Source organism: Salvelinus namaycush, chromosome 3 (assembly GCF_016432855.1).
Source record: "Salvelinus namaycush isolate Seneca chromosome 3, SaNama_1.0, whole genome shotgun sequence".
Classification (NCBI taxonomy): Eukaryota; Metazoa; Chordata; class Actinopteri; order Salmoniformes; family Salmonidae; genus Salvelinus; species Salvelinus namaycush.
Genome location: NC_052309.1, coordinates 43,634,721 through 43,660,974, shown reverse-complemented (window position 1 = coordinate 43,660,974; position 26,254 = coordinate 43,634,721). Strand labels below are relative to the sequence as shown.

The following is a 26,254-nucleotide window of genomic DNA, read 5'->3' as shown; positions in this document are numbered from 1 at the left end:
CATTGTAAATCTAAGCGCAGACAGTAACACTGTGTCAGAAATATTTTAGCCATTTTCACTATTACAATTTCCGGCGCACTTGCTGCCGTTGCGGTGAAAGGGCTGGGTTGTGATGAATAAACAAGTTGTGGGTGTGTCGAGGCTAGGCCCTTCATTGGCCAATCAGAACGTGCTCCATGGCGAAATATGTGACTCGTTTCAGGAAACAGGCATATGGTGCACGTCACTACTTCACAGGAGAGACATTTGAACATACATTTTTTTATCAAAATGCATTTTTGGGCAGGAATGCCTTTCATGTGACTTAATAACAAACTTGTATTCCATCCATAAATACAAATACAATTGTTAAATTATGAGCCTAGTTGGTTTAGCCACGGAAAAAGACAGGAACCTTCCCGCTAGCGATGATTGGCTGAGATAATGGATGGGCTGGACATGCCGGGAGATAAGTTTGGATTGGTCTGCCATGTAGCTCACTTCTGTCTATAACGCGAGCTGTTAAGTATGTGTGACAGTCCTTTCTACCAAGCCGTTTTTGAAAGACATAACATTAGCCATTGAGACCTACAAAAGTTTTGCTACTTTTCTCAACAACACTGATGCCCTGAATTTAGCAGGCGCTATCGACAGATCAGTAGGAAAAAGTGATGGGCTACTTTCTGCACACGTCCTTAGTCCTGTACTGACGCTATGCCTGTTTGGTGGTTCGTCTGAGGGCATAGCGAGATTTCTTATAAGCTTCCGGGTTAGAGTCCCGCTCCTTGAAAGCGGCAGCTCCAGCCTTTAGCTCAATGCGGATGCACTGGTTGGGGTATGTACGTATGGTCACTGTGGGGACGACCTCATCGATGCACTTATTGATGAAGCCAATGACAGATGGGGTGTACTCCTCAATGCCATTGGAGGAATCCTGGAACATATTCCAGTCTGCGCTAGCAAAACAGTCCTGTAGCTTAGCATCTGCTTCATCTGACCACTTTTTTATTGATCTAGTCATTGGTGCTTCCTGCTTTAATTTTTGGGAGAGGTTTGTATGCATATCTGTGTGTGTTGTATAGGTGGTCCAGAGTTCTTTTCCCTCTGGTTGCACATTTAGGTAAAACTGAGGTAAAACTGATTTAAGTTTCCCTGCATTAGTCCCCAGCTACTAGGAGCACCGCCTCTGGGTGAGCGTTTTCTTGTTTGCTTATGGCGGAATACAGCTCATTCAATGCTATCTTGGTGCCAGCCTCTGACTGTGGTGGTATGTAAACAGCTACAAAGAATATAGATTAAAACTCTCTCGGTAGGTAATGTTGTCTGCAGCTTATCATGAGAAACTCTACATCAGGCGAGCAATGGCTCGAGACTTCCTTAGATATCGTGCACCAGCTGTTGTTTACAAAAATACATAAACCGCCGCCCCTTCTCTTACTAGACGCCGCCGTTCTATCCTGCTGGTACATATAACCAGCCAGCTGTATGTTGATATAGTCGTCGTTTAGCCACGACTCCGTGAAGCATAAGATGTTACAGTTTTTAATGTCCCGTTGGTAGTTTAATCTTCCCAATAACTCATCCATTTTATTGTCCAAAGATTGCATGTTTGCGAGCAGAATTGAGGGGAGTGGGGGTTTATTAGATCGCCTCCTACTCCTCAGAAGGCAGCCCGCCCTCCGGCCTCTCTTTCTCCGCCTCCTCTTCATGCAGATCACTGGGGTCAGGGCCTGTACCCGAGGGAGCCGTATATCCTCCGCCTCGGGCTCGTCAGAGTCATTAAAGAAGAAAAAGGATTCTGATAGTCCGTGGTGAGTAATCACAGTCCTGATGTCTAGAAGTTATTTTCGGTCATAAGAGACGGTAGCGGCAACATTATGTTCAAAAATAGTAAAAAAATAAGTTACAAACAACGTAGATAAACAAACTAAAAAACACAATCGGTTGGGGGCACGTAAAACACTTGCCTTCTGCTCCAGCGCCATTTTTTCACAAGTACTATCACTGTACCGTTTACACCTTCTGTATCCTGTGCATGTGACAAATAAACTTAGATTTGATATAGCGTGTGTTTACCACATGGTCTAACATGTGAATCCTTAAAAAGATGGGTGGGCTTAAGAGGGTGTGAACGATGCTGAATATGTGTAGAAAAAGAAGAGCTCTCCAGTACTTGTACCAAAACATTTTCTCAAAACTGGGGTTACAAGTTTATTAACTTTCAAAGCAGAATAACTTTCCCATTGTTCCTCAACTGCAGTATATGATATACCATTTTCTAGCTCTCAGTCTGTACTTTTATCAAATGTAAAAAACACAATTTCAAATGTTGCTACATAAGACCGAATCGAGGCGGTCGGTCACATATGTGGTTGCTTCAAGTTGTGTACTTACGGTCTTTTATGTATTGCTTTGGGATCAACCCCAATTCCAATGTTATTCCATTATAGTTTGTTAAATGGGTTACAGCAATGAAATAACAAAATGTAGAACTATGTTTGCTAAATACGTTAACTTGTACCAATTTGCAGTCCACATTGTTCTAATTAATCACATGGTATAGAGGCTAGGCCTACTGTCAATTGCATTATGGCTGAGCATGAACATGCCAAACATTGTCAATAAGCAAGATTAAATAATAATTTTAATCAAATTCTAAACAAAATAAACAACAACTTGTTTTAAATAGGCTATGTCACACTTACAGGCACCATCATTTCTTTTCGTGGGTATAAAATATTAAAACGACGCAGACTATGGAGGGTTTTACACACATCCAAACTTTTCACAGTAGCTGGATCCAATATATACACTACCATTCAAAAGTGTGGGGTCATTTAGAAATGTCTTTGTTTTTGAAAGAAAAGCAAATGTTTTTTTTCCAAAACCATATCGCAACCAAAGATAACGTTTCTAGAAAGAGCGTTTCACATTCGACCAGATCCCCTCAGCTAATCAAAAGGGGCGTAGAATGAGTCCAATGTAGTATTGGATTCATGACAAGGGCTAACCAAACCTATGACATGACCCGTCACCTTATGTATTACTGCCCCCCGTTGAAAGAAGTGACATCTAAAAAAAAAAAAACACAAAAAAACTATACAACCCAAATGTTTCCTAGCCTTCCACGCTATGTTATGTCCCTAACACCTAAACTAAATTATAGAAAAATATATTTTATTTTTATACAACGTAACTAGAGAATCTAATAGAAAAACACAACACTTTAATAACCTTGGTGTGCGCGTGTGTGTGTATATGTACAGTGAGTGTGTATGTATGTGGTGGTCTTACCAGAGGTGCAGGGTCAAACTGAGAGACCACGTGATGGAGGAAGGCGGCCAGGTGAGCGGGCCGAGACTTGAGCAGCTCTATACTCTGGAAACAACAACACTGACCATTGATCTGAGAGACAGGGAGATAGAGAGACAGGGTAGAGATCAACAGAAAGATAGAGTTGAGTAAGAGAGAGATACCAACTCCGTTGTCTTGTGGTTAAAGTGTTTTTCACCCTGAGATTGAGAGGTTGGCGGTTTGATCCCCGGTCGAATCATACCAAAGACTATACAAATGGGACCTGATGCCTCTCTGCTTGGCATTCAGCATTAATTAGATGGATTGCGGTAAGGTGCTGTGACTAGCATCCTGTCCGGGGGGTGTACTTTTACATCAAGCTGCCTCATGCTACTGGCTTGGCTTTATTTTCCCAAGCTTGCTAAGAGAGAGAGAGAGTCATCGAGAGAATGAGACAGACAGGCACAAAATGAGAGATAGAAAGAAATAGACAACCGGAGACAGTCAGACGGAGCCAGACAGTCAGAGCCAGACAGACACGACAGCTAGCCAGCAGTCTAGCAGTAGTCCACCAGTACCTGTTCCTGCTCGGTGTCAAAGTAGTCGTCCTCTGCTCCGATGATCTGGGGGTTGAGACGGGACAAGGGCCTGCCCACACTACACTGGAAGTTACAGTTCTGAATCACACATACACAGACATGAACATGACTTCCTTCTAAATCTAGTGTTGGGAGTAAACAACAAATATACTGTGTGTGTGCGTCTCTGTCTCACCAAGTCCAGCGTGTCCTCGGCGTCAGGCGAGGTGCAGGAGTTGAGGCTGTCTCGGGGGGTGGTCTTTGGGCAATGGCAGGGGGTCTCTCTTTGGCACGGACTCTCAGGGAGGGGACTGGGAGACACCTGAAATACAGAGACACACACACCATTCACATACTGTATAAAATTTGCCAGTCTCCGATTTTGAATGGGCATTGTGGTAGTGATACCACACGTTCCACTCACATTTTCTGATAGAAAAGTATTCAGGGTTCCCGAGTGGCGCAGTGGTCTAAATACTGCATCTCCGTGCAAGAGATGTCACTGCAGTACCTGGTTCTAATCCAGGTTGCATCACATCCGGCCGTGATTGGGAGTCACATAGGGCGGCGCACAATTAGCCCAGTGTAGTCTGGGTTTGGCCGGGGTAGGCCGTCATTATAAATAAGATTTAGTTCTTAACTGACTTGCCTAGTTAAAAAATGGAGGAAAATAGGATTTGGCATTTCAGTGTACTTCCTGATTTGACCAAATTTAAAAATGGAATGGACCCCAACCCTGGTTGGCAAGTAGCTTAGCGGTTAGAGCGTTTGCCAAGTAACCAAAATGTCATTGGTTCGAATACCCAAGCCGACAAGGTGAAAAATCTGTTGATGTACCCTTGAGCAAGGCAGTTAACCTTAATTTGCTCCAGGGGCGCCTGGCTGACCCTGTATAAGGCATATTTCACGGCACCTATTGGGTGTATGTGACAATAAAACATATGATGATTACTTTTTTCTTTATTCCAGTACAATGGTATTGTATTGAGAATGCCAATTCACATGTAGTTGTCATGGAGCATCTGGTGGTGATAATAACAGACAGGCTAATTGGCCAGGTTGACTCACAGTGTTATTGGTCCAGGTTCCGTTGCTGCCGCTCTCTACCTGCGAGGAGGGGGTCTGCTCTCCATCGGCCGCCCCAACACCCCCCCCCTCACCGTTCCAGGGGGAGAGGGAGCCATCCTGAAAACACACACACCTACTATAAATGGGTGGCAGTAACTGCGCTGTCCCTTTGAGAGTGCGTCTGTACCTGTGAGATAGAGACAGCAAGAGAGTGTTTGTGTCTATGGGAGAGTGTGTTTGTTTTTGTGTGTGCTTGTATACATATGCACGTACATGTGTGTGAACATATGTATGTGTGTATACGTAGGTGTGTATACCTGAGGTGTGCCTGTGGTCTTTCTGAGCTGGCCATGCAGCAGAGGAATGTGTTTCTTGGCCTCCTGGATGTCCTTCAGTAGTTTGGCTGTGGGGTTCCTGCTGTACTCCTCCTTCATAGCCTGGACATAACGTGACATAACACAGGACAGAGCACAGGTTAAGAGAGGAATTAGGTAGGAAGGGAGGGAGCGGGGGGGAAGAGAGAAGAGGAGGTGTATTCTAAGTCTGTGTGTGTGTGTGTGTGTGTGTGTGTGTGTGTGTGTGTGTGTGTGTGTGTGTGTGTGTGAGAGAGACAGTCAGTCAGTCAGTGAAAGAGAGAGGGAGAGTGTGTGTGAGTGTACATGCGTGTTTGTGTGTCCATTTCCCACAGTCCTAGTTTTAGTTCATGGTCTATCATAGAAAGAAGTGAAACTAAGGGGAGGGCAAGATGTGGTCAGTGTTTATCAGTGGAAGAATTATTGGCTTTTGGGAAATGTAACCACTACTTTCTTAACAAAAACGAAAGGAATTCATAATAAAAAAGACTTACAACAAACAGTTACAGACTTACAGCAGAAATAGAAAATCTAACATTACACATCAATGGTGAAGATACATGTAATACAGAAGCACTGAATATTCTAGAGGCAAAACAAAAGGACTTTGAGGAACTTATTCAGGAAAATTAGCTTTCATTTATAAAAAATAAAAGAGAACATTTGATGGAGAATGTTTTTTCCTAAACCTTCAATATAAAAATGCGACCAAAAATGAATTGTATCTAAATCCAAATGGGGTTTCTAGGTAAGCTACTAAGAGAGGCCCATCATATGTTTAAGACTGGGCTCTTTGGCTTTTTGCAGATCAAGGGTAATTTCAGTGTAGGAAAGGATGAAACAGCGTCTGTGCCACCAGTAAGTACAGATAGTAGTATAAATCCCCTTGCACGGTCCCCGCAGCCGGACAACTTTCTCATGGCTTCTGGAGGGAAATGCTGTAGGAATGCTCATCCGGTGTCGCTCATTCAGCCGACAAACTTTCAACCGGTTCTCCCCATTAAGCAGCGAGTCGGAGTCAGAGGCCGAGGCTTCTCTGGTCTCTACTCCTCCCGTTACGGGTCTGAGACCCGTAGTCTCCCACCGCTTGCAAAGTCTCCCACCGCTAGCAAATTGAAAACCCTAGTCATTGGCGACTCCATTACCCACATTATTAGACTTAAAACGAATCATCCAGCAATCATACACTGTTTACCAGGGAACAGGGCTACCAACGTTAAAACTTCTTATGGCTGAGATCCCATTAACGGGATCGATATGACAACAGCCAGTGAAAGTGCAGGGCGCCAAATTCAAAACAACAGAAATCTCATAATTCAAATTCCTCAAACATATTTCGTATTTCAAATGTATTTCACACCATTTTAAAGATACACTTCTTGTTAATCCCACCACAGTGTCCGATTTCATATAGGCTTTACGGCGAACGCACCACAGACGATTATGTTAGGTCAGAGCCAAGTCACAAAAAAACACAGCCATTTTTCCAGCCAAAGAGAGGAGTCACAAAAATCTGAAATGGAGATAGAATTAATCACTAAACTTTGATGATCTTCATCAGATGACACTCATAGGACTTCATTTTACACAATACATGTATGTTTTGTTCGATAAAGCCACATCAATTTACAGAAACAGTCATCATAAATGTTGATGCAAGTGTTATACATGGAACTTTAGATACACTTCTCCTTAATGCAACTGCTGTGTCAGATTTCAAAAAAGCTTTACGGAAAAAGCAAGCCATGCAATAATCTGAGTACGGCGCTCAGAGCCCAAACAAGCCAAAAAGATATCCGCCATATTGTGCAGTCAACAGAAGTCATAAATAACATTATAAATATTCACTTACCTTTCATGATCTTCATCAGAATGCACTCCCAGGAATCCCAGTTCGACAATAAAGGTTTGTTTTGTTCGATAATGTCCATCATTTATGTCCAAATAGCTACTTTTGTTAGCGCGTTTGGTAAACAAATCCAAACTCACGAAGCGCGTTCACTATTTGCAGACGAAATGTCAAAAAGTTCCGTTACAGTCTGTAGAAAAATGTCAAACGAAGTATAGCATCAATCTTTAGGATGTTTTTAACATAAATCTTCAATAATGTTCCAACCGGAGAATTCCTTTGTCTGTAGAAAAACAATGGAACAGAGCTTGCTCTCACGTGAACGAGCATCACGTGCTCAAGGCATTCTGTCAGACCTCTGACTCATTCCCCTCTCATTCGCCCCCACTTCACAGTAGAAGCATTAAACAAGGTTCTAAAGACTGTTGACATCTAGTGGAAGCCTTAGGAAGTGCAACATGACCAATATCCCACTGTGTCTTCAATAGGGAATGAGTTGAAACGACTAACCTCAGATTTCCCACTTCCTGGTTGGATTTTTTTCTCAGGTTTTTGCCTGCCATATGAGTTATGTTATACTCACAGACATCATTCAAACAGTTTTAGAAACTTCATAGTGTTTTCTATCCAAATATACTAATAATATGCATATATTAGCAACTGGGACTGAGTAGCAGGCAGTTTACTCTGGGCACCTCTGGGCACCTTATTCATCCAAGCTACTCAATACTGCTCCTGCAGCCATAAGAAGTTAAGGCTAATCTGAAGATGGTGCTGGCTAAAGCTAAAACTGGCAAGTGTAGAGAGTATAGGGATATTGTTATCCACGTCGGCACCAACAATGTTAGGATGAAACAGTCAGAGGTCACCAAGCGCAACATAGCTTCAGTGTGTAAATCAGCTAGAAAGATGTGTCGGCATCGAGTAATTGTCTCTGGCCCCCTCCCAGTTAGGGGGAGTGATGAGCTCTACAGCAGTCTCACAACTCAATCGCTGGTTGAAAACTGTTTTCTGCCCCTCCCAAAAGATAGAATTTGTAGATAATTGTCCCTCTTTCTGGGACTCACCCACAAACAGGACCTAGCCTGGCCTGTTGACGGACTCCATTCTAGCTGGAGGGCTGCTCTCATCTTATCTACGAACATAGACAGGGCTCTAACTCCCCTAGCTCCACAATGAAATAGGGTGCAGGCCAGGAAGCAGGCTGTTAGCCAGCCTGCCAGCTTAGTGGAGTCTGCCACTAGCACAGTCAGTGTAGTCAGCTCAGCTATCCCCATTGAGACCATGTCTGTGCCTCAACCTAGGTTGGGCAAAACTAAACATGGTGGTGTTCGCCTTAGCAATCTCACTAGAATAAAGACCTCATCCATTCCTGCCATTATTGAAAGAGATTGTGATACCTCACATTTCAAAATAGGGCTACTTAATGTTAGATCCCTCACTTCCAAGGCAGTTAAAGTCAATGAACTAATCACTGATCATAATCTTGATGTGATTGGCCTGACTGAAACATGACTTAAGCCTGATGAATTTACTGTGTTAATTGAGGCCTCGGCTCCTGTTTACACTAGTGACCATATCCCCCGTGCATCAGAAAATACCTGAGCTCTGAAGCAAGCTTCCAGAAAATTGGAACGGAAATGGCGCCACACCAAACTGGAAGTCTTCCGACTAGCTTGGAAAGACAGTACTGTGCAGTATCGAAGAGCCCTCACTGCTGCTCAATCATCCTATTTTTCCAAGTTAATTGAGAAAAATAAGAACAATCCAAAATTTATTTTTGATACTGTCGCAAAGCTAACTAAAAAGCACCATTCCCCAAGAGAGGATGGCTTTCACTTCAGCAGTAATACATTCATGAACTTCTTTGAGGAAAAGATCATGACCATTAGAAAGCAAATTACGGACTCCTCTTTAAATCTGCGTATTCCTCCAAAGCTCAGTTGTCCTGAGTGTGCACAACTCTGCCAGGACCTAGGATCAAGGGAGACACTCAAGTGTTTTAGTACTATATCTCTTGACACAAGGATGAAAATAATCATGGCCTCTAAACCTTCAAGCTGCATACTGGACCCTATTTCAACTAAACTACTGAAAGAGCTGCTTCCTGTGCTTGGCCCTCCTATGTTGAACATAATAAACGGCTCGCTATCCACGGGATGTGTACCAAACTCACTAAAAGTGGCAGTAATAAAGCCTCTTGAAAAAGCCAAACCTTGACCCAGAAAATATAAAAAACTATCGGCCAATATCGAATCTCCCATTCCTCTCAATTTTTTTTTGAAAAAGCTGTTGCGCAGCAACTCACTGCCTTCCTGAAGACAAACAATGTATACGAAATGCTTCAGTCTGGTTTTAGACCCCATCATAGCACTGAGACTGCACTTGTAAAGGTGGTAAATTGCCTTTTAATGGCGTCACACCGTGGCTCTACATATGTCCTCGTGCTCAGACCTTAGTGCTGCTTTTGATACCATCGATCACCACATTCTTTTGGAGAGATGGGAAACCCAAATTGGTCTACACGGATAAGTTCTGGCCGGGTTTAGATCTTATCTGTCGGAAAGATATCAGTTTGTCTCTGTGGATGGTTTGTCCTCTGACAAATCAACTGTAAATTTCAGTGTTCCTCAAGGTTACGTTTTAGCACCACTATTGTTTTCACTATACATTTTACCTCTTGGGGATATCATTCGAAAACATAAATGTTAACTTTCACTGCTATGCGGATGACACAAACTGTACTTTTTGATGAAACATGGCGAAGCCCCAAAATGGCCCTCGCTGGAAGCCTGTGTTTCAGACACAAGGAAGTGGATGGCTTTCTACTTTTAAACTTGGGCAAAACAGAGATGCTTGTTCTAGGTCCTAAGAAACAAAGAGCTCTTCTGTTGAATCTGACAATTAATCTTGATGGTTGTACAGTCGTCTCAAATAAAATTGTGAAGGACCTCGGCGTTACTCTGGACCCTGATCTCTCTTTTGATGAACATATCAAGACTGTTTCAAGGACAGCTTTTTTCCATCTACGTAACATTGCAAAAATCTGAAATATTCTGTCCAAAAATGACGCATAAAAATGAATCCATGCTCGTCACTTCTAGGTTAGACTACTGCAATGCTCTACTTTCCGGCTACCCGGATAAAGCACTAAATAAACTTCAGTTAGTGCTAAATATGGCTGCTAGAATCCTGAATAGAACCAAAAAATGTGATCATATTACTCCAGTGCTAGCCTCCCTACACTGGCTTCCTGTTAAGGCAAGGGCTGATTTCAAGGTTTTACTACTAACCTACAAAGCATTACATGGGCTTGCTCCTACCCATCTTTCCGATTTGGTCCTGCCGTACATACCTACACGTACGCTACGGTCACAAGACGCAGGCCTCCTAATTGTCCCTAGAATTTCTAAGCAAACAGCTGGAGGCAGGGCTTTCTCCTATAGAGCTCCATTTTTTTGGAATGGTCTGCCTACCCATGTGAGAGACGCAGACTCGGTCTCAAACTTTAAGTCTTTATTGAAGACTTATCTCTTCAGTAGGTCCTATGATTGAGTGTAGTCTGGCCCAGGAGTGTGAAGGTGAACGGAAAGGCACTGGAGAAACGAACCGCCCTTGCTGTCTCTGCCTGGCCGGTTCCCCTCTCTACACTGGGATTCTCTGCCTCTAACCCTATTACAGGGGCTGAGTCACTGGCTTACTGGTGCTCTTCCATGCCGTCCCTAGGAGGGGTGCGTCACTTGAGTGGGTTGAGTCACTGACGTGATCTTCCTGTCTGGGTTGGCGCCTCCCCTTGGGTTGTGCCGTGGCGGAGATCTTTGTGGGCTATACTCGGCCTTGTCTCAGGATGGTAAGTTGGTGGTTGAAGATATCCCTCTAGTGGTGTGGGGGCTGTGCTTTGGCAAATTGGGTGGGGTTATATCCTTCCTGTTTGGCCCTGTCCGGGGGTATCATCGGATGGGGCCACAGTGTCTCCTGACCCCTCCTGTCTCAGCCTCCAGTATTTATGCTGCAGTAGTTTATGTGTCGGGGGGCTAGGGTCAGTTGGTTATACCTGGAGTACTTCTCCTGTCTTATCCAGTGTCCTGTTTGAATTTAAGTATGCTCTCTCTAATTCTCTCGTTCTCTCTTTCTTTCTCTCTCTCTGAGAACCTGAGCCCTAGGACCATACGTCACGGCAAACCGGGCATGATGACTCCTTGCTGTCCCCAGTCTGCCTGGCCTTGCTGCTATTCCAGTTTCAACTGTTCTGCCTGCGGTTACGGAACCCCTACCTGTCCCAGACCTGCTGTTTTCAACTCTTAATGATCAGCTATGAAAAGCCAACTGACATTTATTCCTGATTATTATTTGACCATGCTTGTCATTTATGAACATTTTGAAAATCTTGGCTCTCTCTAATTCTCTCCTTCTCTCTTTCTTTCTCTCTCTCGGAGGACCTGAGCCCTAGGACCATACGTCAGGACTACCGGGCATGATGACTCCTTGCTGTCCCCAGTCCACCTGGCCTTGCTGCTATTCCAGTTTCAACTGTTCTGCCTGCGGTTATGGAACCGCCACCTGTCCCAGACCTGCTGTTTTCAACTCTTAATGATCGGCTATGAAAAGCCAACTGAAAATTATTCATGATTATTATTTGACCATGCTTGTCACCTATGAACATTTTGAACATCTTGGCATAGTTCTGTTATAATCTCCACCCGGCACAGCCAGAAGAGGACTGGCCACCCCTCATAGCCTGGTTCCTCTCTAGGTTTCTTCCTAGGTTTTGGCCTTTCTAGGGAGTTTTTCCTAGCCACCGTGCTTCTACACCTGCATTGCTTGCTGTTTGGGGTTTTAGGCTGGGTTTCTGTACAGCACTTCGAGATATCAGCTGATGTACGAAGGGCTATATAAAATAAACTTGATTTGATTTGAAGTCGGACGTTTACATACACTTTAGCCAAATACATTTAAACTCAGTTTTCCACAATTCCTGACATTTAATCCTGGTAAAAATTCCCTGTCGTAGGTCAGTTAGGATCACCACTTTATTTTAAGAATGTGAAATGTCAGAATAATAGTAGAGAGAATGATTTATTTCAGCTTTCAGGAAATATGCTTGGGGTCATTGTCCATTCGGACGACCCATTTGCGACCAAGCTTTAACTTCCTGACTGATGTCTTGAGATGTTGCTTCAATATATCCACATAATTTCTCTTCTTCATGATGCCATCTATTTTGTGAAGTGCACCAGTCCATCCTGCAGCAAAGCACCCCCACAACATGATGCTGCCACCCCCGTGCTTCACGGTTGGGATGGTGTTCTTCGGCTTGCAAGCCTCCCCCTTTTTCCTCCAAACATAACGCTGGTCATTATGGCCAAACAGTTCTATTTTTGTTTCATCAGACCAGAGGACATTTCTCCCACAAGTACAATCTTTGTCCCCATGTGCAGTTGCAAACCGTAGTCTGGCTTTTTTATGGCGGTTTTGGAGCAGTGGCTTCTTCCTTGCTGAGCGTCCTTTCAGGTTATGTCAATATAGGACTCGTTTTCCTGTGTATATAGACACTTTTGTACCCGTTTCCTCCAGTATCTTCACAAGGTACTTTGCTGTTGTTCTGGGATTGATTTGCACTTTTCACATCCAAAGTACGTTCATCTCTAGGAGACAGAACACATCTACTTCCTGAGCGGTATGATAGCTGCGTGGTCCCATGGTGTTTATACTTGCGTACTATTGTTTGTACAGATGAATGTGGTACCTTCAGGCGTTTGGAAATTGCTCCCAAGGATGAACCAGGCTTGTGGAGGTCTACAATTTTTTTCTGAGGTCTTGGCTGATTTCTTTAGATTTTACATGATGTCAAGCAAAGATACACTGAGTTTGAAGGTGGGCCTTGAAATACATTCAAAGGTACACCTCCAATTGACTCAAATTATGTCAGTTAGCCTATCAGAAGCTTCTAAAGTCATGATGACATTTTCTGGAATTTTCCAAGCTGTTTAAAGGCACAGTCAACTTAGTATATGTAAACTTCTGACCCACTGGAATTGTGATACAGGGAACTATACGTGAAATAATCTGTCTGTAAACAATTGTTGGAAAAATTACTTGTGTCACGCAAAAAGTAGATGTCCTAACCGACTTGCCAAAACTATAGTTTGTTAACAAGACATTTGTGGAGTGGTTGAAAAACTAGTTTTAATGACTCCAACCTAAGTGTATGTAAACTTCCGACTTCAACTGTATATAACCGTAGAAAACGGTTGCAGGTCGGAGGGCTATCTAACAAGTACAGATCGGAGGGCCATCAAGCGAAACAGACCAATGAAGCACGGATAAACGGCGGGAGTATCTATGACTCTGAGGACTGGGTAGAGGGCCCACACCCTCCGCTTCTCCCTTCCCTCGGCGTGGTGTTCTGGGTCGGGAGGGTGGCTTCGGCTCTCACACGAGCTCCGATCCCCGCATCGCCATGTCGCCTGGGTTGCGCCCGACCGGCTCCATCCCCCCTTTCCCCGTTAGGCACGGCCGCATGGCGCACCCCCTTTCCCCGTTAGGCACGGCTGCATAGCGCACCCCCAATATCAAGGTGCACATGGGCCTATTTATAAAATGAATATGAATTCACAGGGTAGAAGTTATTAAATATTAAAGCATTAGGCCTCTCACTAAAGGCGTCAGTCATACAAAAGTTATACTTAAATCCAAACTGGTTGGGAATTATAAGAGTACATGGCCATGAAGGCTAGATCATTTTTCAAGCTGTTCAAAACATTCATAAATGACCAGCAGGGTCAAATAATATAAACAGTGGTTATAGATGGTGCAACCGTTCAGCACCTTAGGAGTAAATGCCAGTTGGCTTTTCATAGCCGAGCATTCAGAGTTCAAGACAGCAAGTGTGTGTGCGAGAGAGAGAGTAACGTGTGGAATATAGCGTGGAATATAGCAATAAGAATGTCAGTTTAATATGCAGTGCAATAGGATTTTAAGAAATAGCCTACCCACGTGTGGTCAACTATTTCAGCACCTTTTCACACTGCTCTGGGACAAGCATGGCAACTGGTCTTGATAAATCAATGAGATTTTATTTTCACTGAATCTCCGTTTGGGTATTGGTTAGACTACAATTAGGGTGTGGAAATGTTATTATTTTACTCTTAGTACTGTAGCCTACTCCCGACCGGTCACGTTATACAGCGCCATATTTTCTGAGGGTTTAATTTTTCTTTTTTCTTGTAATAGAAACACCCTAATATTTATCAAATTAAGCTACATTTCTTAAAATCAATCTCATATACTATGTTCTTACAAAAAAGGTTTTAAATTCTCTTGTACAGCCAATATTAAAGACTGTCAAATGCTTCTCAAAGATTCCCTCTGGTGGTCAAACTAGCACTAACTAGCATTAATGGAAACAATGACTGACACTTAAATAACGTGCCATATAATTCTGCGGCAGCCCGCAAGGTGTGCTGCAGTATGACGCAGCTTTTACAGGAGGAACCATTGTACAGAGCACAACCATAGGTACAAGGTGAGCGTTTAATAATTGAAATGTTTTAATTTACAAGTATTGACCTTGGCCGAATCGATGTAGGTACATAGGTAAGTGCATAGACGATGTCATCCCTACAGTGACTATACGAACGTATCCAAACCAAAAACAATGGTTTACAGGCAGTATCCACGCTGGGCTAAAGGCTAGAGCTACCGCTTACAAGAAACGGGACATGGAAGCTTACAAGAAAGCCTGCTATGACCTCCGACGACACATCAAACACGCAAAAGGAATATTTAGGAGGAAGGTGGAATTTTATTACACCAGCTCCGACGCTAAAATCAATTCAAATGTTATTTGTCACATGCGCCGAATACAACCGTGAAATGCTTACTTACAAGCCCTTAACCAACAATGCAATTTTAAGAAAAATACGAGTTAAAACCTCTACAGGATCAGTGTCTCCCCTGCGGGCTGGTTGAGCTAACATGCGCTAATGTGATTAGCATGACGTTGTAAGTAAAAATAAATTTCCCAGGACATAGACATGTCTTATATGGGCAGAAGGCTTCAATTCTTGTTAATCTAACTGCACTGTCCAATTTACAGTAGCTATTACAGTGAAAAAATACCATTGTTTGAGGAGAGTACAACAAAAACGTATCACAGCAACTGGTTTGATACATTCACCTCTGAAAGTAAATAATATACTTATATTCAGTAATCTTGCTCTGATTTGTCATCCTGAGGGTCCCAGAGATAAAATGTAGCATAGTTTTGTTTGATAAAATACATTTTTATATTCAAATGTAGGACCTTGGATCTACAGTTTGAACCCCTGCTGTGTCTGGCCCCACACCCCCCATCTAGATGTGTGAAGGTTAGTGCCTTTTCTGTAGGGAAGCTAATTAAACATCATTTATTATATTCCTGGGATTGTGTAAACTTAAATTTTGTATTACCATATCATTTTTGTATGTTCTCTATAATTGAAAATGTATCAATTTACCAATTTGGCACATTTGGGCAGACTTGATACAACATTTTGAACTGTAATGCAATGGTTCATTGGATCAGTCTAAAACTTTGCACATATACTGCTGCCATCTAGTTCCCAAAATCTAAATTGCACCTAGAGTCCTAAGTCATATAATGGCCTTTCTCATGCATTTCAAAGATGATAGAACCATTTTTTTTTTGAAAACGCATGTTTTTTATTTTGTATTATCTTTTACCAGATCTAATGTGTTATATTCTTCTACATTAATTTCGCATTTCCACAAACTGTTTCCTTTCAAATGGTATCAAGAATATGCATATTGCTTCAGGTCCTGAGCTACAGACAGATTTGGGTATGTCATTTTAGGTGAAAATTGAAAAAAAAGGGTCCGATCCTTTTAAGAAAATACTTAAAAAATGTAAGTAACAATAAAGAGGCTATATACAGAGGGTTCCGGTACCGAGTCAATGTGCAGGAGTACAGGTTAGTCGAGGTAATTGAGGTAATATGTACATGTAGGTAAGGGAAAAGTGACTATGCATAGATAATAAACAGTGAGTAGCAGCAGTGTACAAAAGGGGGGTGTTAATAGAAATAGTCAGGGTAGCCAATTGATTAGCTGTTCAGCAGTCTTATAGCTTGGGGGTAGAAGCTGTTAAGAAGCCTTTTTGACCTACACTTAGCGCTCCGGTACCGCTTGCTGTGCAGTAGCAGAGAGAACAGTTTATGACTAAGGTGGCTGGAGTCTTAGGCAATTTTTAGGGCCTTCCTCTGACACCGCCTGGTATAGAAGTCCTGGACGGCAGGAAGCTTGGCCCCAGTGATGTACTGGGCCATACGCACTACCCTCTGTAGCACATTGGCCGAGCAGTTGCCATACCAGGCAGTGATGCAACCAGTCAGGATACTCTCGATGGTGCAGCTGTATAACTTTTTGAGGATCTTTTCAGTCTTCTGAGGGGGAACAGGTGTTGTCATACCCTCTTCACGACTGTCTTGGTGTGTTTGGACCATGATAGTGTGGTGGTGATGTGGACACCAAGGAACTGGAAGCTCTCAACCTGCTCCACCACAGCCCCCTTTTCCTGTATTCCACGATCATCTCCTTTGTCTTGATCACGATGAGGGAGAGGTTGTTGTCCTGGCACCACACTTCCAGGTCTCTGACCTCCTCCCTATAGGCTATCTCGTCGTTGTCTGTGATCAGGTCTACCACCGTTGTGTCGGCTGCAAACTTAATGATGGTGTTGGGTGTCGTGCTTGGCCATGCAGTCATGGGTGAACAGGGAGTACAGGAGGGGACTAAGCACGCACACCTGAGGGGCCCCCGTGTTGAGGATCAGTGTGGCAGATGTGTTGTTGCCTACCCTTACCACCTGGGGGCGGCCCGTCCCAGGGTCCTTAGGTTAGTGATGAGCTTTGAGGGCACTATGGTGGTGAATACTGAGCTGTAGTCAATGAATGGGGGGGGGGGGGGGGGGGGGGGTCAAGTGCAAGTGTTGATTAAGTGTTTTTAAAAAATGTATTATTTGAGGTGAGCAGGAGGATTGTTTAAGATACTTTTTCAGGAGAACAGAATATGAGTTGGCCTACTGTATGTTATCTGGCTATGCGCCATGCCATAGGCTTGTTCATTTATCAGACAAGATACGCTTATACAGTGCATTCGGAAAAGTATTCAGACCCCTCCGCTTTTTCATCTCAAGGATGATCAATGGAAACAGGATGCACCGGAGCTCAATTTCGAGTCTCATAGCAAAGGGTCTGAATACTTAGGTAAATAAGGTGTGTCTGGTTTTTATAATACATTTGTAAAAATGTCCCCCAAAAAGTTTTTGCTTTGTCATTATGGGGTGTTGTTTGTAGATTGATAAGGGGGGAAAAAACGATTTAATACATTTTAGAATAAGTCTGTAACGTAACAAAATGTTGTAAAAATGCTTTGCGAATGCACTGTAAGTCCCGTGTCATTATTTTATATTATATGATTTTACAGTAAGAAGAATATAACTGAACTTAGCTGAATAAAATAAAAGAGGATATTCTTCCTATTCAGGAGCAAGTCTGCATATGAAGTGGCTACCTGGAGCATAAAAGTGATCATTTGAAACAGGTCCTATATGCTAGATTTAGAATTATTTGGCAACTTTAGTTGTGAATGATATAAACCTTAGAAATCAAAACATATATGGGCTGCATGATGCGACTGTAGGCTATTAATGATTTGAAAAAGTCACAAAAAAAAGCTTGCACTATGTTCCTTGCCTCAGGCTGCAAACACTGTTCTCTTATCAAGTGATAATATTTTCAACCATCAGACTATTCTCAATTTAATCTTGTCTTTATTAATACTGTGTGTAGAAATGGGCAGGACATTCATATGCACTCGAATAGCGAATGGAGGCCGCTTTCCTGACAGTTAGTTTTTCCATGCTGGGTAGGCTACTCATGTTATTTCACTACATGTATCAACCACTGTTTGAGGAGCATGTAGCCTCTCGCTACGCGACGGGTGATATTCCTCCCAAACTCTGTTTGTCATGGGCTCTCCAACCCTGTTCCTGCAGCTACCCTGTGCTTAATTTGGGAAACCAAGTGAAATATGTTCGGGAACATTGATAGTAACATGTTTTCACAAGGAAACATATTTAATTCAACTGTTGACAGCCCCTCTCTCTGCATGCTCGAGAAAGGAATGAAGGAGAGAGAGATGGAAACGCATGGTGTTCAGATATTCTGTAGCTAAAGGTAATGTCTCATCCTGTATGAGGAAAAATAAAAACTATTACTAGGCTATTCAAAATCAAATACAAATTCACTATAAATGTAGGCTAACTCTTTAAGCGAGTTGGGTACTACCAATGCATGTCCAGAGGGCATTAGAGGAGATTACCGTGACGGTCACGTGTGGCTCAGTTGGTAAAGCATAGTGCTTGCAATGCCAGGGTTGTGGGTTTGATTCCCATGAGGGACCAGCAGATGCTGGATAAGAGCGTCTGCTAATGTCAAAAATGTAAATGTATAGTGGTAATAAGGTCACCGCAACAACCCTAGGTGAGTCTAAGGCTTAAGAGGGTGTGAACAATGCTAAATGGGCATAAACAAAGAGCAGCACTGTAGCTGTTCAATGTGAAAGGTTATCTTTATTATACAACAATAGACAATTTAATACTGTTAATGGTTTGCCTAGTGGGGGAAGTTGGTGAGAATGTTCAGAGAATCCATTTAGGCAATTTGGTGAAAGTATTCCTTCTCTAAATATATGTTTCCCAAGGATTCATGTAGAGCAAGCGTAAAAATCGGAGAAAAATGTTTTTATGCCTTTTTCTCCAAAATGGGATTACAAATGTATACATTTTTAAAGCAGCATAACTTCCCCAATTTCACATTTTGGAACATAAGACTGAAGAGAGATGGGGGCGGTCACATGGCGTTCAAGGAAACTCAGTGAGTATTCTATGCTACACTGGAATGATGCCACTGCTATGGATGCGGCTAGGAACTGAATCGTGCTGTAAATTAACATAATGAATAAGCAGCAACATGCGCAATGACATCATTAAGCGTTTGATGACAATTTAATGTGTGAATGATTTTTTATTTAATCTGGGTCTGTATTTGGGCTCCTGAGTGGCGCAGCGGTCTAAGGCACTGCATCTCAGTGCTAGAGGCATCACTACAGACCCTGGTTCGATCCCGGGCTGTATCACAACTGGCCGTGATCGAGAGTCCCATAGTGCTGCGCACATTGGCCCAGCGTCGTCCGGGTTAGGGGAGGGTTTGGCCGGGGCAGGCAGTCATTGTAAAATAAGAATTTGTTCTTTAACTGACTTGCCTAGTTAAATAAAGGTAAAAAATAAAATAGAAATCATATAGTATCATAGATGTACAGGGCTGACCTCATCCTAGATCAGCAGTCCTACTCTGAGATGCTTTATGAACATGGCTCCAGGGCCTATGAACCTAACTATATAAAAAACACTGTCAATTCCAAAGAATACTCGGAATTTGAATTATCTCATTCAAATCAAAGATTAAAAGTTCGACTAGATGACTGTCTCATCTCCTCATGTAGAAAACTTCAGAGTATGGTGATACTATGTGTGTGTGACTTGCCTGTACGTCCTGCTGCTCCTTGGACAGCATCTTCTGTAAGATGTCCACGTTCTGGCTGTGTACAGCGTTATTCTCCTCCTTAGGGACCAACCAAAATGAAGAAAAACAGAAATTATAAGAGTGTTTGCTTCCGGACAGGACAGCGACAAGTGCAGCAGAGGGAGAGTGACAGCTTTATGAAAAAATTGAGGAAACTAGTGAGAGAAGCGTGATAATACAGATCCAATTAGAAAGTGAAAGAGGTAGAGTGAGTGGGGGTGGGTGGAGGACGGGGGGATGGGGAGGGGTGAAGAAGGGATGTGGAACTGTGGAGGCCGAGAGAGAGAGACAGAGAGAGAGAGAGAACTAAAGAGAAACACTTCTGAAATGGCACCCTACTCTATATAGTGAAAAGGATGCCACTTCAGTTGCAGCCACAGAGCAAGGTGGCCGTCGATCGTACCCAGAGGGGCAGCGGGGAGATGATGTGGTCCTGGGGACTGGTGGAGGTGGAGCAGCGCTCCCCTGTTCCCCCCATTGTTCCTGGAGAGTGGGGTGAGGAGAGGGACGACGACAGGACCCCTGGGTCTACACCCTCGCCCTCTGACAGGGGGATTTGGGCCAGTCCCGGGGGCCTCCCCAGCACTGTGAGAGCCACATAGGAGCCCGCTGACACAGAGAGACAAGAGAGTTTGGTTACATTATAAGCAGTTCAAGCAGTACTTGTTAGCTTTAAGAAGGTGTGTCTCTTGAAGAGCCTGTGATTTTTCATGTCTATGAACAATTAGATATAAAACTGCATCTTTGACTTACATTTGATTAACTTTACGACTTCGACATGGTTTGAATGTGTTACTAAGCTCCCGTTAACCTGCAACAAAAACAGAACATCTGCTATATGTCACAACATCAATCAAATGAAATACAACACTTTCTATGGGAGGACTATGCATTCTGTCCCAGATTAGAAGCCCCATATTAGTTAATGGGTACATTCAACAGGAGCAGGCGTACATAACTCTTTCCATGCAAAGAAATACCTTCTTTCTTTCTAAATGTTCATTCATTTTAAATTGACATTTTAGTCATTTAGCAGACACTCTTATCCAGAGCGACTTATAGGAGCAATTAGGCTTAAGTGATTTGCTCAAGATAACATCAACAGATTTTCCCCTAGTTGGCTCAGAGATTCGAACGGAAAAGTGAACGGAAAGGCTCTGGAGCTTCTCTACTGGGATTCTCTGCCTCTAACCCTATTACAGGGGCTGAGTCACTGGCTTACTGGTGCTCTTTCATGCCGTCCCTAGGAGGGGTGCGTCACTTGAGTGGGTTGAGTCACTGACGTGATCTTCCTGTCTGGGTTGGCGCCCCCCCCCTTGGGTTGTGCCGTGGCGGAGATCTTTGTGGGCTATACTCGGCCTTGTCTCAGGATGGTAAGTTGGTGGTTGAAGATATCCCTCTAGTGGTGTGGGGGCTGTGCTTTGGCAAAGTGGGTGGGGTTATATCCTTCCTGTTTGGCCCTGTCCGGGGTTATCATCGGATGGGGCCACAGTGTCTCCTGACCCCTCCTGTCTCAGCCTCCAGTATTATGCTGCAGTAGTTTGTGTCGGGGGGCTAGGGTCAGTTTGTTATATCTGGAGTACTTCTCCTGTCTTATCCGGTGTCCTGTGTGAATTTAAGTATGCTCTCTCTAATTCTCTCTTTCTCTCTCTCTCTCGGAGGTACTGAGCCCTAGTACCATGCCTCAGGACTACCTGGCATGATGACTCCTTGCTGTCCCCAGTCCACCTGGCCGTGCTGCTGCTCCAGTTTCAACTGTTCTGCCTGCGGCTATGGAACCCTGACCTGTTCACCGGACGTGCTACCTGTCCCAGACCTGCTGTTTTCAACTCTCTAGAGACCGCAGGAGCGGTAGAGATACTCTTAATGATCGGCTATGAAAAGCCAACTGACATTTACTCCTGAGGTGCTGACTTGCTGCACCCTCGACAACTACTGTGATTATTATTATTTGACCATGCTGGTAATTTATGAACATTTGAACATCTTGGCCATGTTCTGTTATAATCTCCACCTGGCACAGCCAGAAGAGGACTGGCCACCCCTCATAGCCTGGTTCCTGTCTAGGTTTTGGCCTTTCTATGGAGTTTTTCCTAGCCACCGTGCTTCTACACCTGCATTGCTTGCTGTTTGGGGTTTTAGGCTAGATTTCTGTACAGCACTTTGAGATATCAGCTGATGTAAGAAGGGCTATATAAATAAATTTGATTTGATTTGATTTGATTCGAACCAGCTACCTTTCGGTAAACTGGCCCAACCTGCTCATTCAAGTGTAAATATCCATACATCCATGCATGACTAAGTGAAGATTTTACTTAAAGGAAAGCTGTACCTATAGACTTCCATTCATAGCAGAAACGCTAATTAACAATGTCTCGCAAAACTACCTTCAACTTCATTAAACTGAACACAGAGACATAAAAATAGTATCAATGAGTTAATCTGACTCTGGGTAAGTAGAAAAATGGCTTGATTGCCAAAGTCTCACACTAACCCATTAGGAGAAAGTTGGGATTCCCCCTCACAGACTAACAATTCATTTTCTGCACTGACACTACGCACAGCATGAAGGCATCCTGCCCTTTCCAATGACATTGGAATACATTGCCATGTTATGGTGTAGCTCCTCATCAACCCAGCAGGGGGCAGAGTGGGAAAGTATGCAGGGGGCCTAATCCATGACCCACAACCTACCTTTGTACCCTGCAGGGTTCTCTTGTCTGAGGCGGAATGAAGTTGCCACAACACACTGATCTTGGGTCAGTTTAGCATTTTCCTTGCTAATGGTTAAGTTTAGGGGACACTGATCCTAGATCTGTACCTAGGGGAAACTTCACCCTGATCGGTCTCTCTCTAAGAGACAGTGGCAGAATGAAGTTCCCCCTTCACACTGATCTAAGTTTGGTTAAGCATTTTGGTTGAAATGCATAAGGTAAGATTTTGGAAAGATAACCCTTAGATCTAGGATCAGTTTATCTCGGACAATAATAAAATTATTGTGGAATTGCGTCAGATGCTTAATTAAGTTCTGGGGGGAGACATGTTAGAAAATGTACTAACTAATGACACTAGCGAAGTCTCCACCCCTCTAAACAAAAACTCTCAGCAAGTTTCGGGCAAGTCTATGGGCCAAATAGAACCTGCGAAATTGTGATTTGTCCAAAATGATCAGACACGAGTAGTGTACCGGAACAAAGTTCCTCGTTAGTTGTCCCATCCTACAGTCTATTGACAGATGCTACTACATGCACTACATTACATGCATCTGTCAATGAAAGATTAGGCCCAGGGTAATGTCTAGGAAGAATGTAATGGGCCCCAGAGATGGAATGAGCCTCACCTTGATGATCCTATCACCCGTCTGGACGCCTGCTCGCATGGCAGAGCCATCTGCAGAAGAAGACAGTACAGGACAGGACACGTAATGGGAATGAGAATTATAAACGGTTAGCGATATTACTGTATCCAACTGTGTAATGACACATTCAGAGATAAATCCAATACATTGTATTGTTGCCTTGGATATCAAGACTATATGATGTAGAATATATATTAATATTCTGTTCCCAATCAAACATGTTGATCTAACGTCAAAGGTTTACACCCCCAAGATATGTACTTACATTTCCTTAAAACATTATATATATTATACATTTTTATATGGGTGGCCCTAGTGGGAATCGAACCAGCTACCCTAGGGTTGCAAGCACCATGCTTTACCAATTAAAGGAATACTTCGGGATTATTGGCAATGAGGGCCGTTATCTACTTCCCCAGAGTCAGATGAACTTGTGGATACCATTTATGTCTCTGTGTCCAGAATGAAGGAAGTTAGAGGTAGTTTCTCGAGGGCCAATGCTAACTAGCGTTAGCGCAATAGGTATCATCATCATTTCCTTGACTACAGCACAGGAAGGTGTAGATTAGAATAGGATGGAAAAGGCCTTACCCTCTTTGACCAGCTGCACAAATACAGGGTTGTCTCCGCTCACCGTCAGCCCAAAACCGTTCTCATCTTTCTGAATGATCACACAACGCTGGACAAGCCCTACACAGACAGAAGAGAAAGATATGGTGGGTTACACACCATCACAACACAACTCACGGGTTGGCACAGTGAGAGGAAACAAGGCTGGCGATGTGGGACACGGTGCGTGTGACGGGGCATAATACGCGCTCTGTGTCTGCTTGGTGGCGGAGGTACTCTTTCAATAGCTCAGCTCTGTATTTATTGCTAGTAGTTTTTATAAAATGTTGACGAGGCCTGACAAATTGCTTTTGAAGCTTCTATTGAGTGGCAGCAATGAATGATTGATACCCGTTTTCAAATACTTAATACGCCCCAGTTATTATAGCACTTCACTCTCTTCTTCAAAAGCCTTTAACACATGGATGCATTTTGAAAAGTGCTTATTGTTGTTAAAGGGATAGTTCAGCTAAATTGCATATTAGATATTTTTCCCTGAACTTGAAAGCAGTCTATGCACAAGGACAGAATAACACAAATGTGTGGATTGCAGTCACTCATTGTCCATAGACTGCTTTAAGGTAAGGAAACAAATATCTAATCAAATTTGCTGAACTATCCCTTTAATATCAGTAGGATCCCAAGATAGGCTGTTATGAATAATGGCATAACACATGATCCTCTAAGAACCCAGTTTGACACTCATATAAGGACACATTGTTTGGGGAACATTGATATAAGTGACAACAACACCCCCTGTCATGTTTGCTTGAACACAGATTTGGAGTTGTTTGAGTTGCATTTTATCTCCGCAGCCAAGAGGAGGACGTCAAAAAATGTGGTGGGTGACCACGCCATTCGCCACAGACACCATCTAAGCCCCCCCCCCTTGAACCAGAAAAACCCCTGCTATAATAGCATTTTCTAGCCAAGAACCAAAGTAAATTCACATTTCAAATTCACAAGTCCCCCAGTTAGCATGAATTAAATGTCATGCCCAAATCACAAAGTTATTGGGCTACACAATCCCTTTCAGATATGAGCTGGACATGAAATTGAAAGCATGCCAACTGGGCGACATTGACATACATTGGTTTTTGGTTACAAAATGCTAACATTAACGGTTGGTGGCAGTAGCTAGCTTAATGACAGCAAAGCATGTAAATAAATAGGTCATTTGGCTGAACTGCCCCTTTAACATTTTAGAGTGAAATGTATTTTCAGGCCTAAATAGGAGTCTTCATACATTGACTTAAACAGGTGCATTTTTACCCCCTCAAACCCTCCTGGTAGCGTTCCTTCATCAACCCAAACATCTTCCTTCACGCTACTCTGGCCAGGTAACACTAAAACATCCAGACAATGTTTGTCAAACACTGTGGGAAAGTTCACTGCCAGGGCAATAAAAGGCAAGGCTGAGTGTAATCAAAATAAAATAAACTGAGAACAAAGGAGGTGTAGGACTCGTGTTAGGGCGTGAGTGAATGGCAGAAGGACTGGGAACTTCACCACACAAAACAGTCACCACACACTAACGGGGTATATCTCAATAGGAGAGCAAAATGTCCACTTTTACTTGCCTCCCTTAGTTTGCACTGAATTTAACAGATTGGATAAGTGATAGGTGAAATGTGAAAAAAGCCTAGTCCTGGTGAATCTGGCTTTCACCTGTCCACTGGCCAGTTACCGCATGTCAGATGAAGGAAATGACAGGAAAAGGAAAGGAGGTCATTTCAAAGACTATTGAAACACAGCCGTTTAGACCATCTTACCACAGGACTCGGAGGGGATTCCCTCGGCTACTACACAGCCAGTCTGCTGCACAGGCACGTCTAGTACAACACGACAGACAGTACACATGGTAAAGTAACACAACCAGGACACACAGAGGGGAAAAAAACACCAAAAGCCAAGAAAATCAAAAAGGAAACATTGGGAGGGAGGCGAAAATAAACAATGACAGAAAAAAAGACACTTCCCCAGTGTGACTATGCACCTTACAGTCTGAATTTTGTTGCAAATAGTACTTGTTTTTGATAACGCACCCTTGAAAACAAACAAAACTGAAATGGTAACTGAGGGTATGAATGTTAAAAAAGATTAGCAATATTCAAAAGAATAATGATTCTGAGGAAGGCCTAAAATGGCGCTCATACAAAGAAAACGAAGGCATAATGATAAATGTTTCTCAACCTTTTTTGTATCCGTTTTTCCCTCCTTGCGGGACAGCTTACATTAAAACTAGCTCTGTATAACTGACCAGATTAGAGTCTCAGGGACCGTTCAGCACCATACCATGGACCGGAGGTTGAGAAACACTGATATATACTATATATTGTTAGGCTTAAATGGCATGCTTCTATTATTCCCTAGACCTGCAAGTAACATTCACAATACACTAACAACCTTCTGTGGTACCAGACCATTCAGAATATCCTATGAGGGTATTTCTACATCAACGGCGAATTAAAGCGTAATTACAATTCAGACCTGGAACCTTAGTGTCGTGGACACCATACCAC

The 26,254-nt window shown here is 43.1% G+C and overlaps 1 protein-coding gene across 1 annotated transcript in view; it reads right to left on the bottom strand.

The window, feature by feature from the left end:
* Window positions 1-25,592, bottom strand: part of LOC120043885 (rho guanine nucleotide exchange factor 12-like) — a 67,356-nt gene extending 41,764 nt beyond the window's left edge. The window contains exons 1-11 of the mRNA XM_038988489.1: window positions 25,505-25,592; window positions 23,715-23,813; window positions 23,106-23,155; window positions 22,153-22,168; window positions 20,169-20,374; window positions 19,727-19,804; window positions 5,237-5,356; window positions 4,920-5,036; window positions 4,048-4,173; window positions 3,852-3,950; window positions 3,274-3,384 (exon numbers count right to left, since the gene is read on the bottom strand). Coding sequence (XP_038844417.1) covers window positions 3,274-3,384; window positions 3,852-3,950; window positions 4,048-4,173; window positions 4,920-5,036; window positions 5,237-5,356; window positions 19,727-19,804; window positions 20,169-20,374; window positions 22,153-22,168; window positions 23,106-23,155; window positions 23,715-23,813; window positions 25,505-25,592 — 1,110 coding nt within the window. The remainder of the gene's footprint in view (window positions 1-3,273; window positions 3,385-3,851; window positions 3,951-4,047; window positions 4,174-4,919; window positions 5,037-5,236; window positions 5,357-19,726; window positions 19,805-20,168; window positions 20,375-22,152; window positions 22,169-23,105; window positions 23,156-23,714; window positions 23,814-25,504) is intronic.
* Window positions 25,593-26,254: the final 662 nt, after the last annotated feature.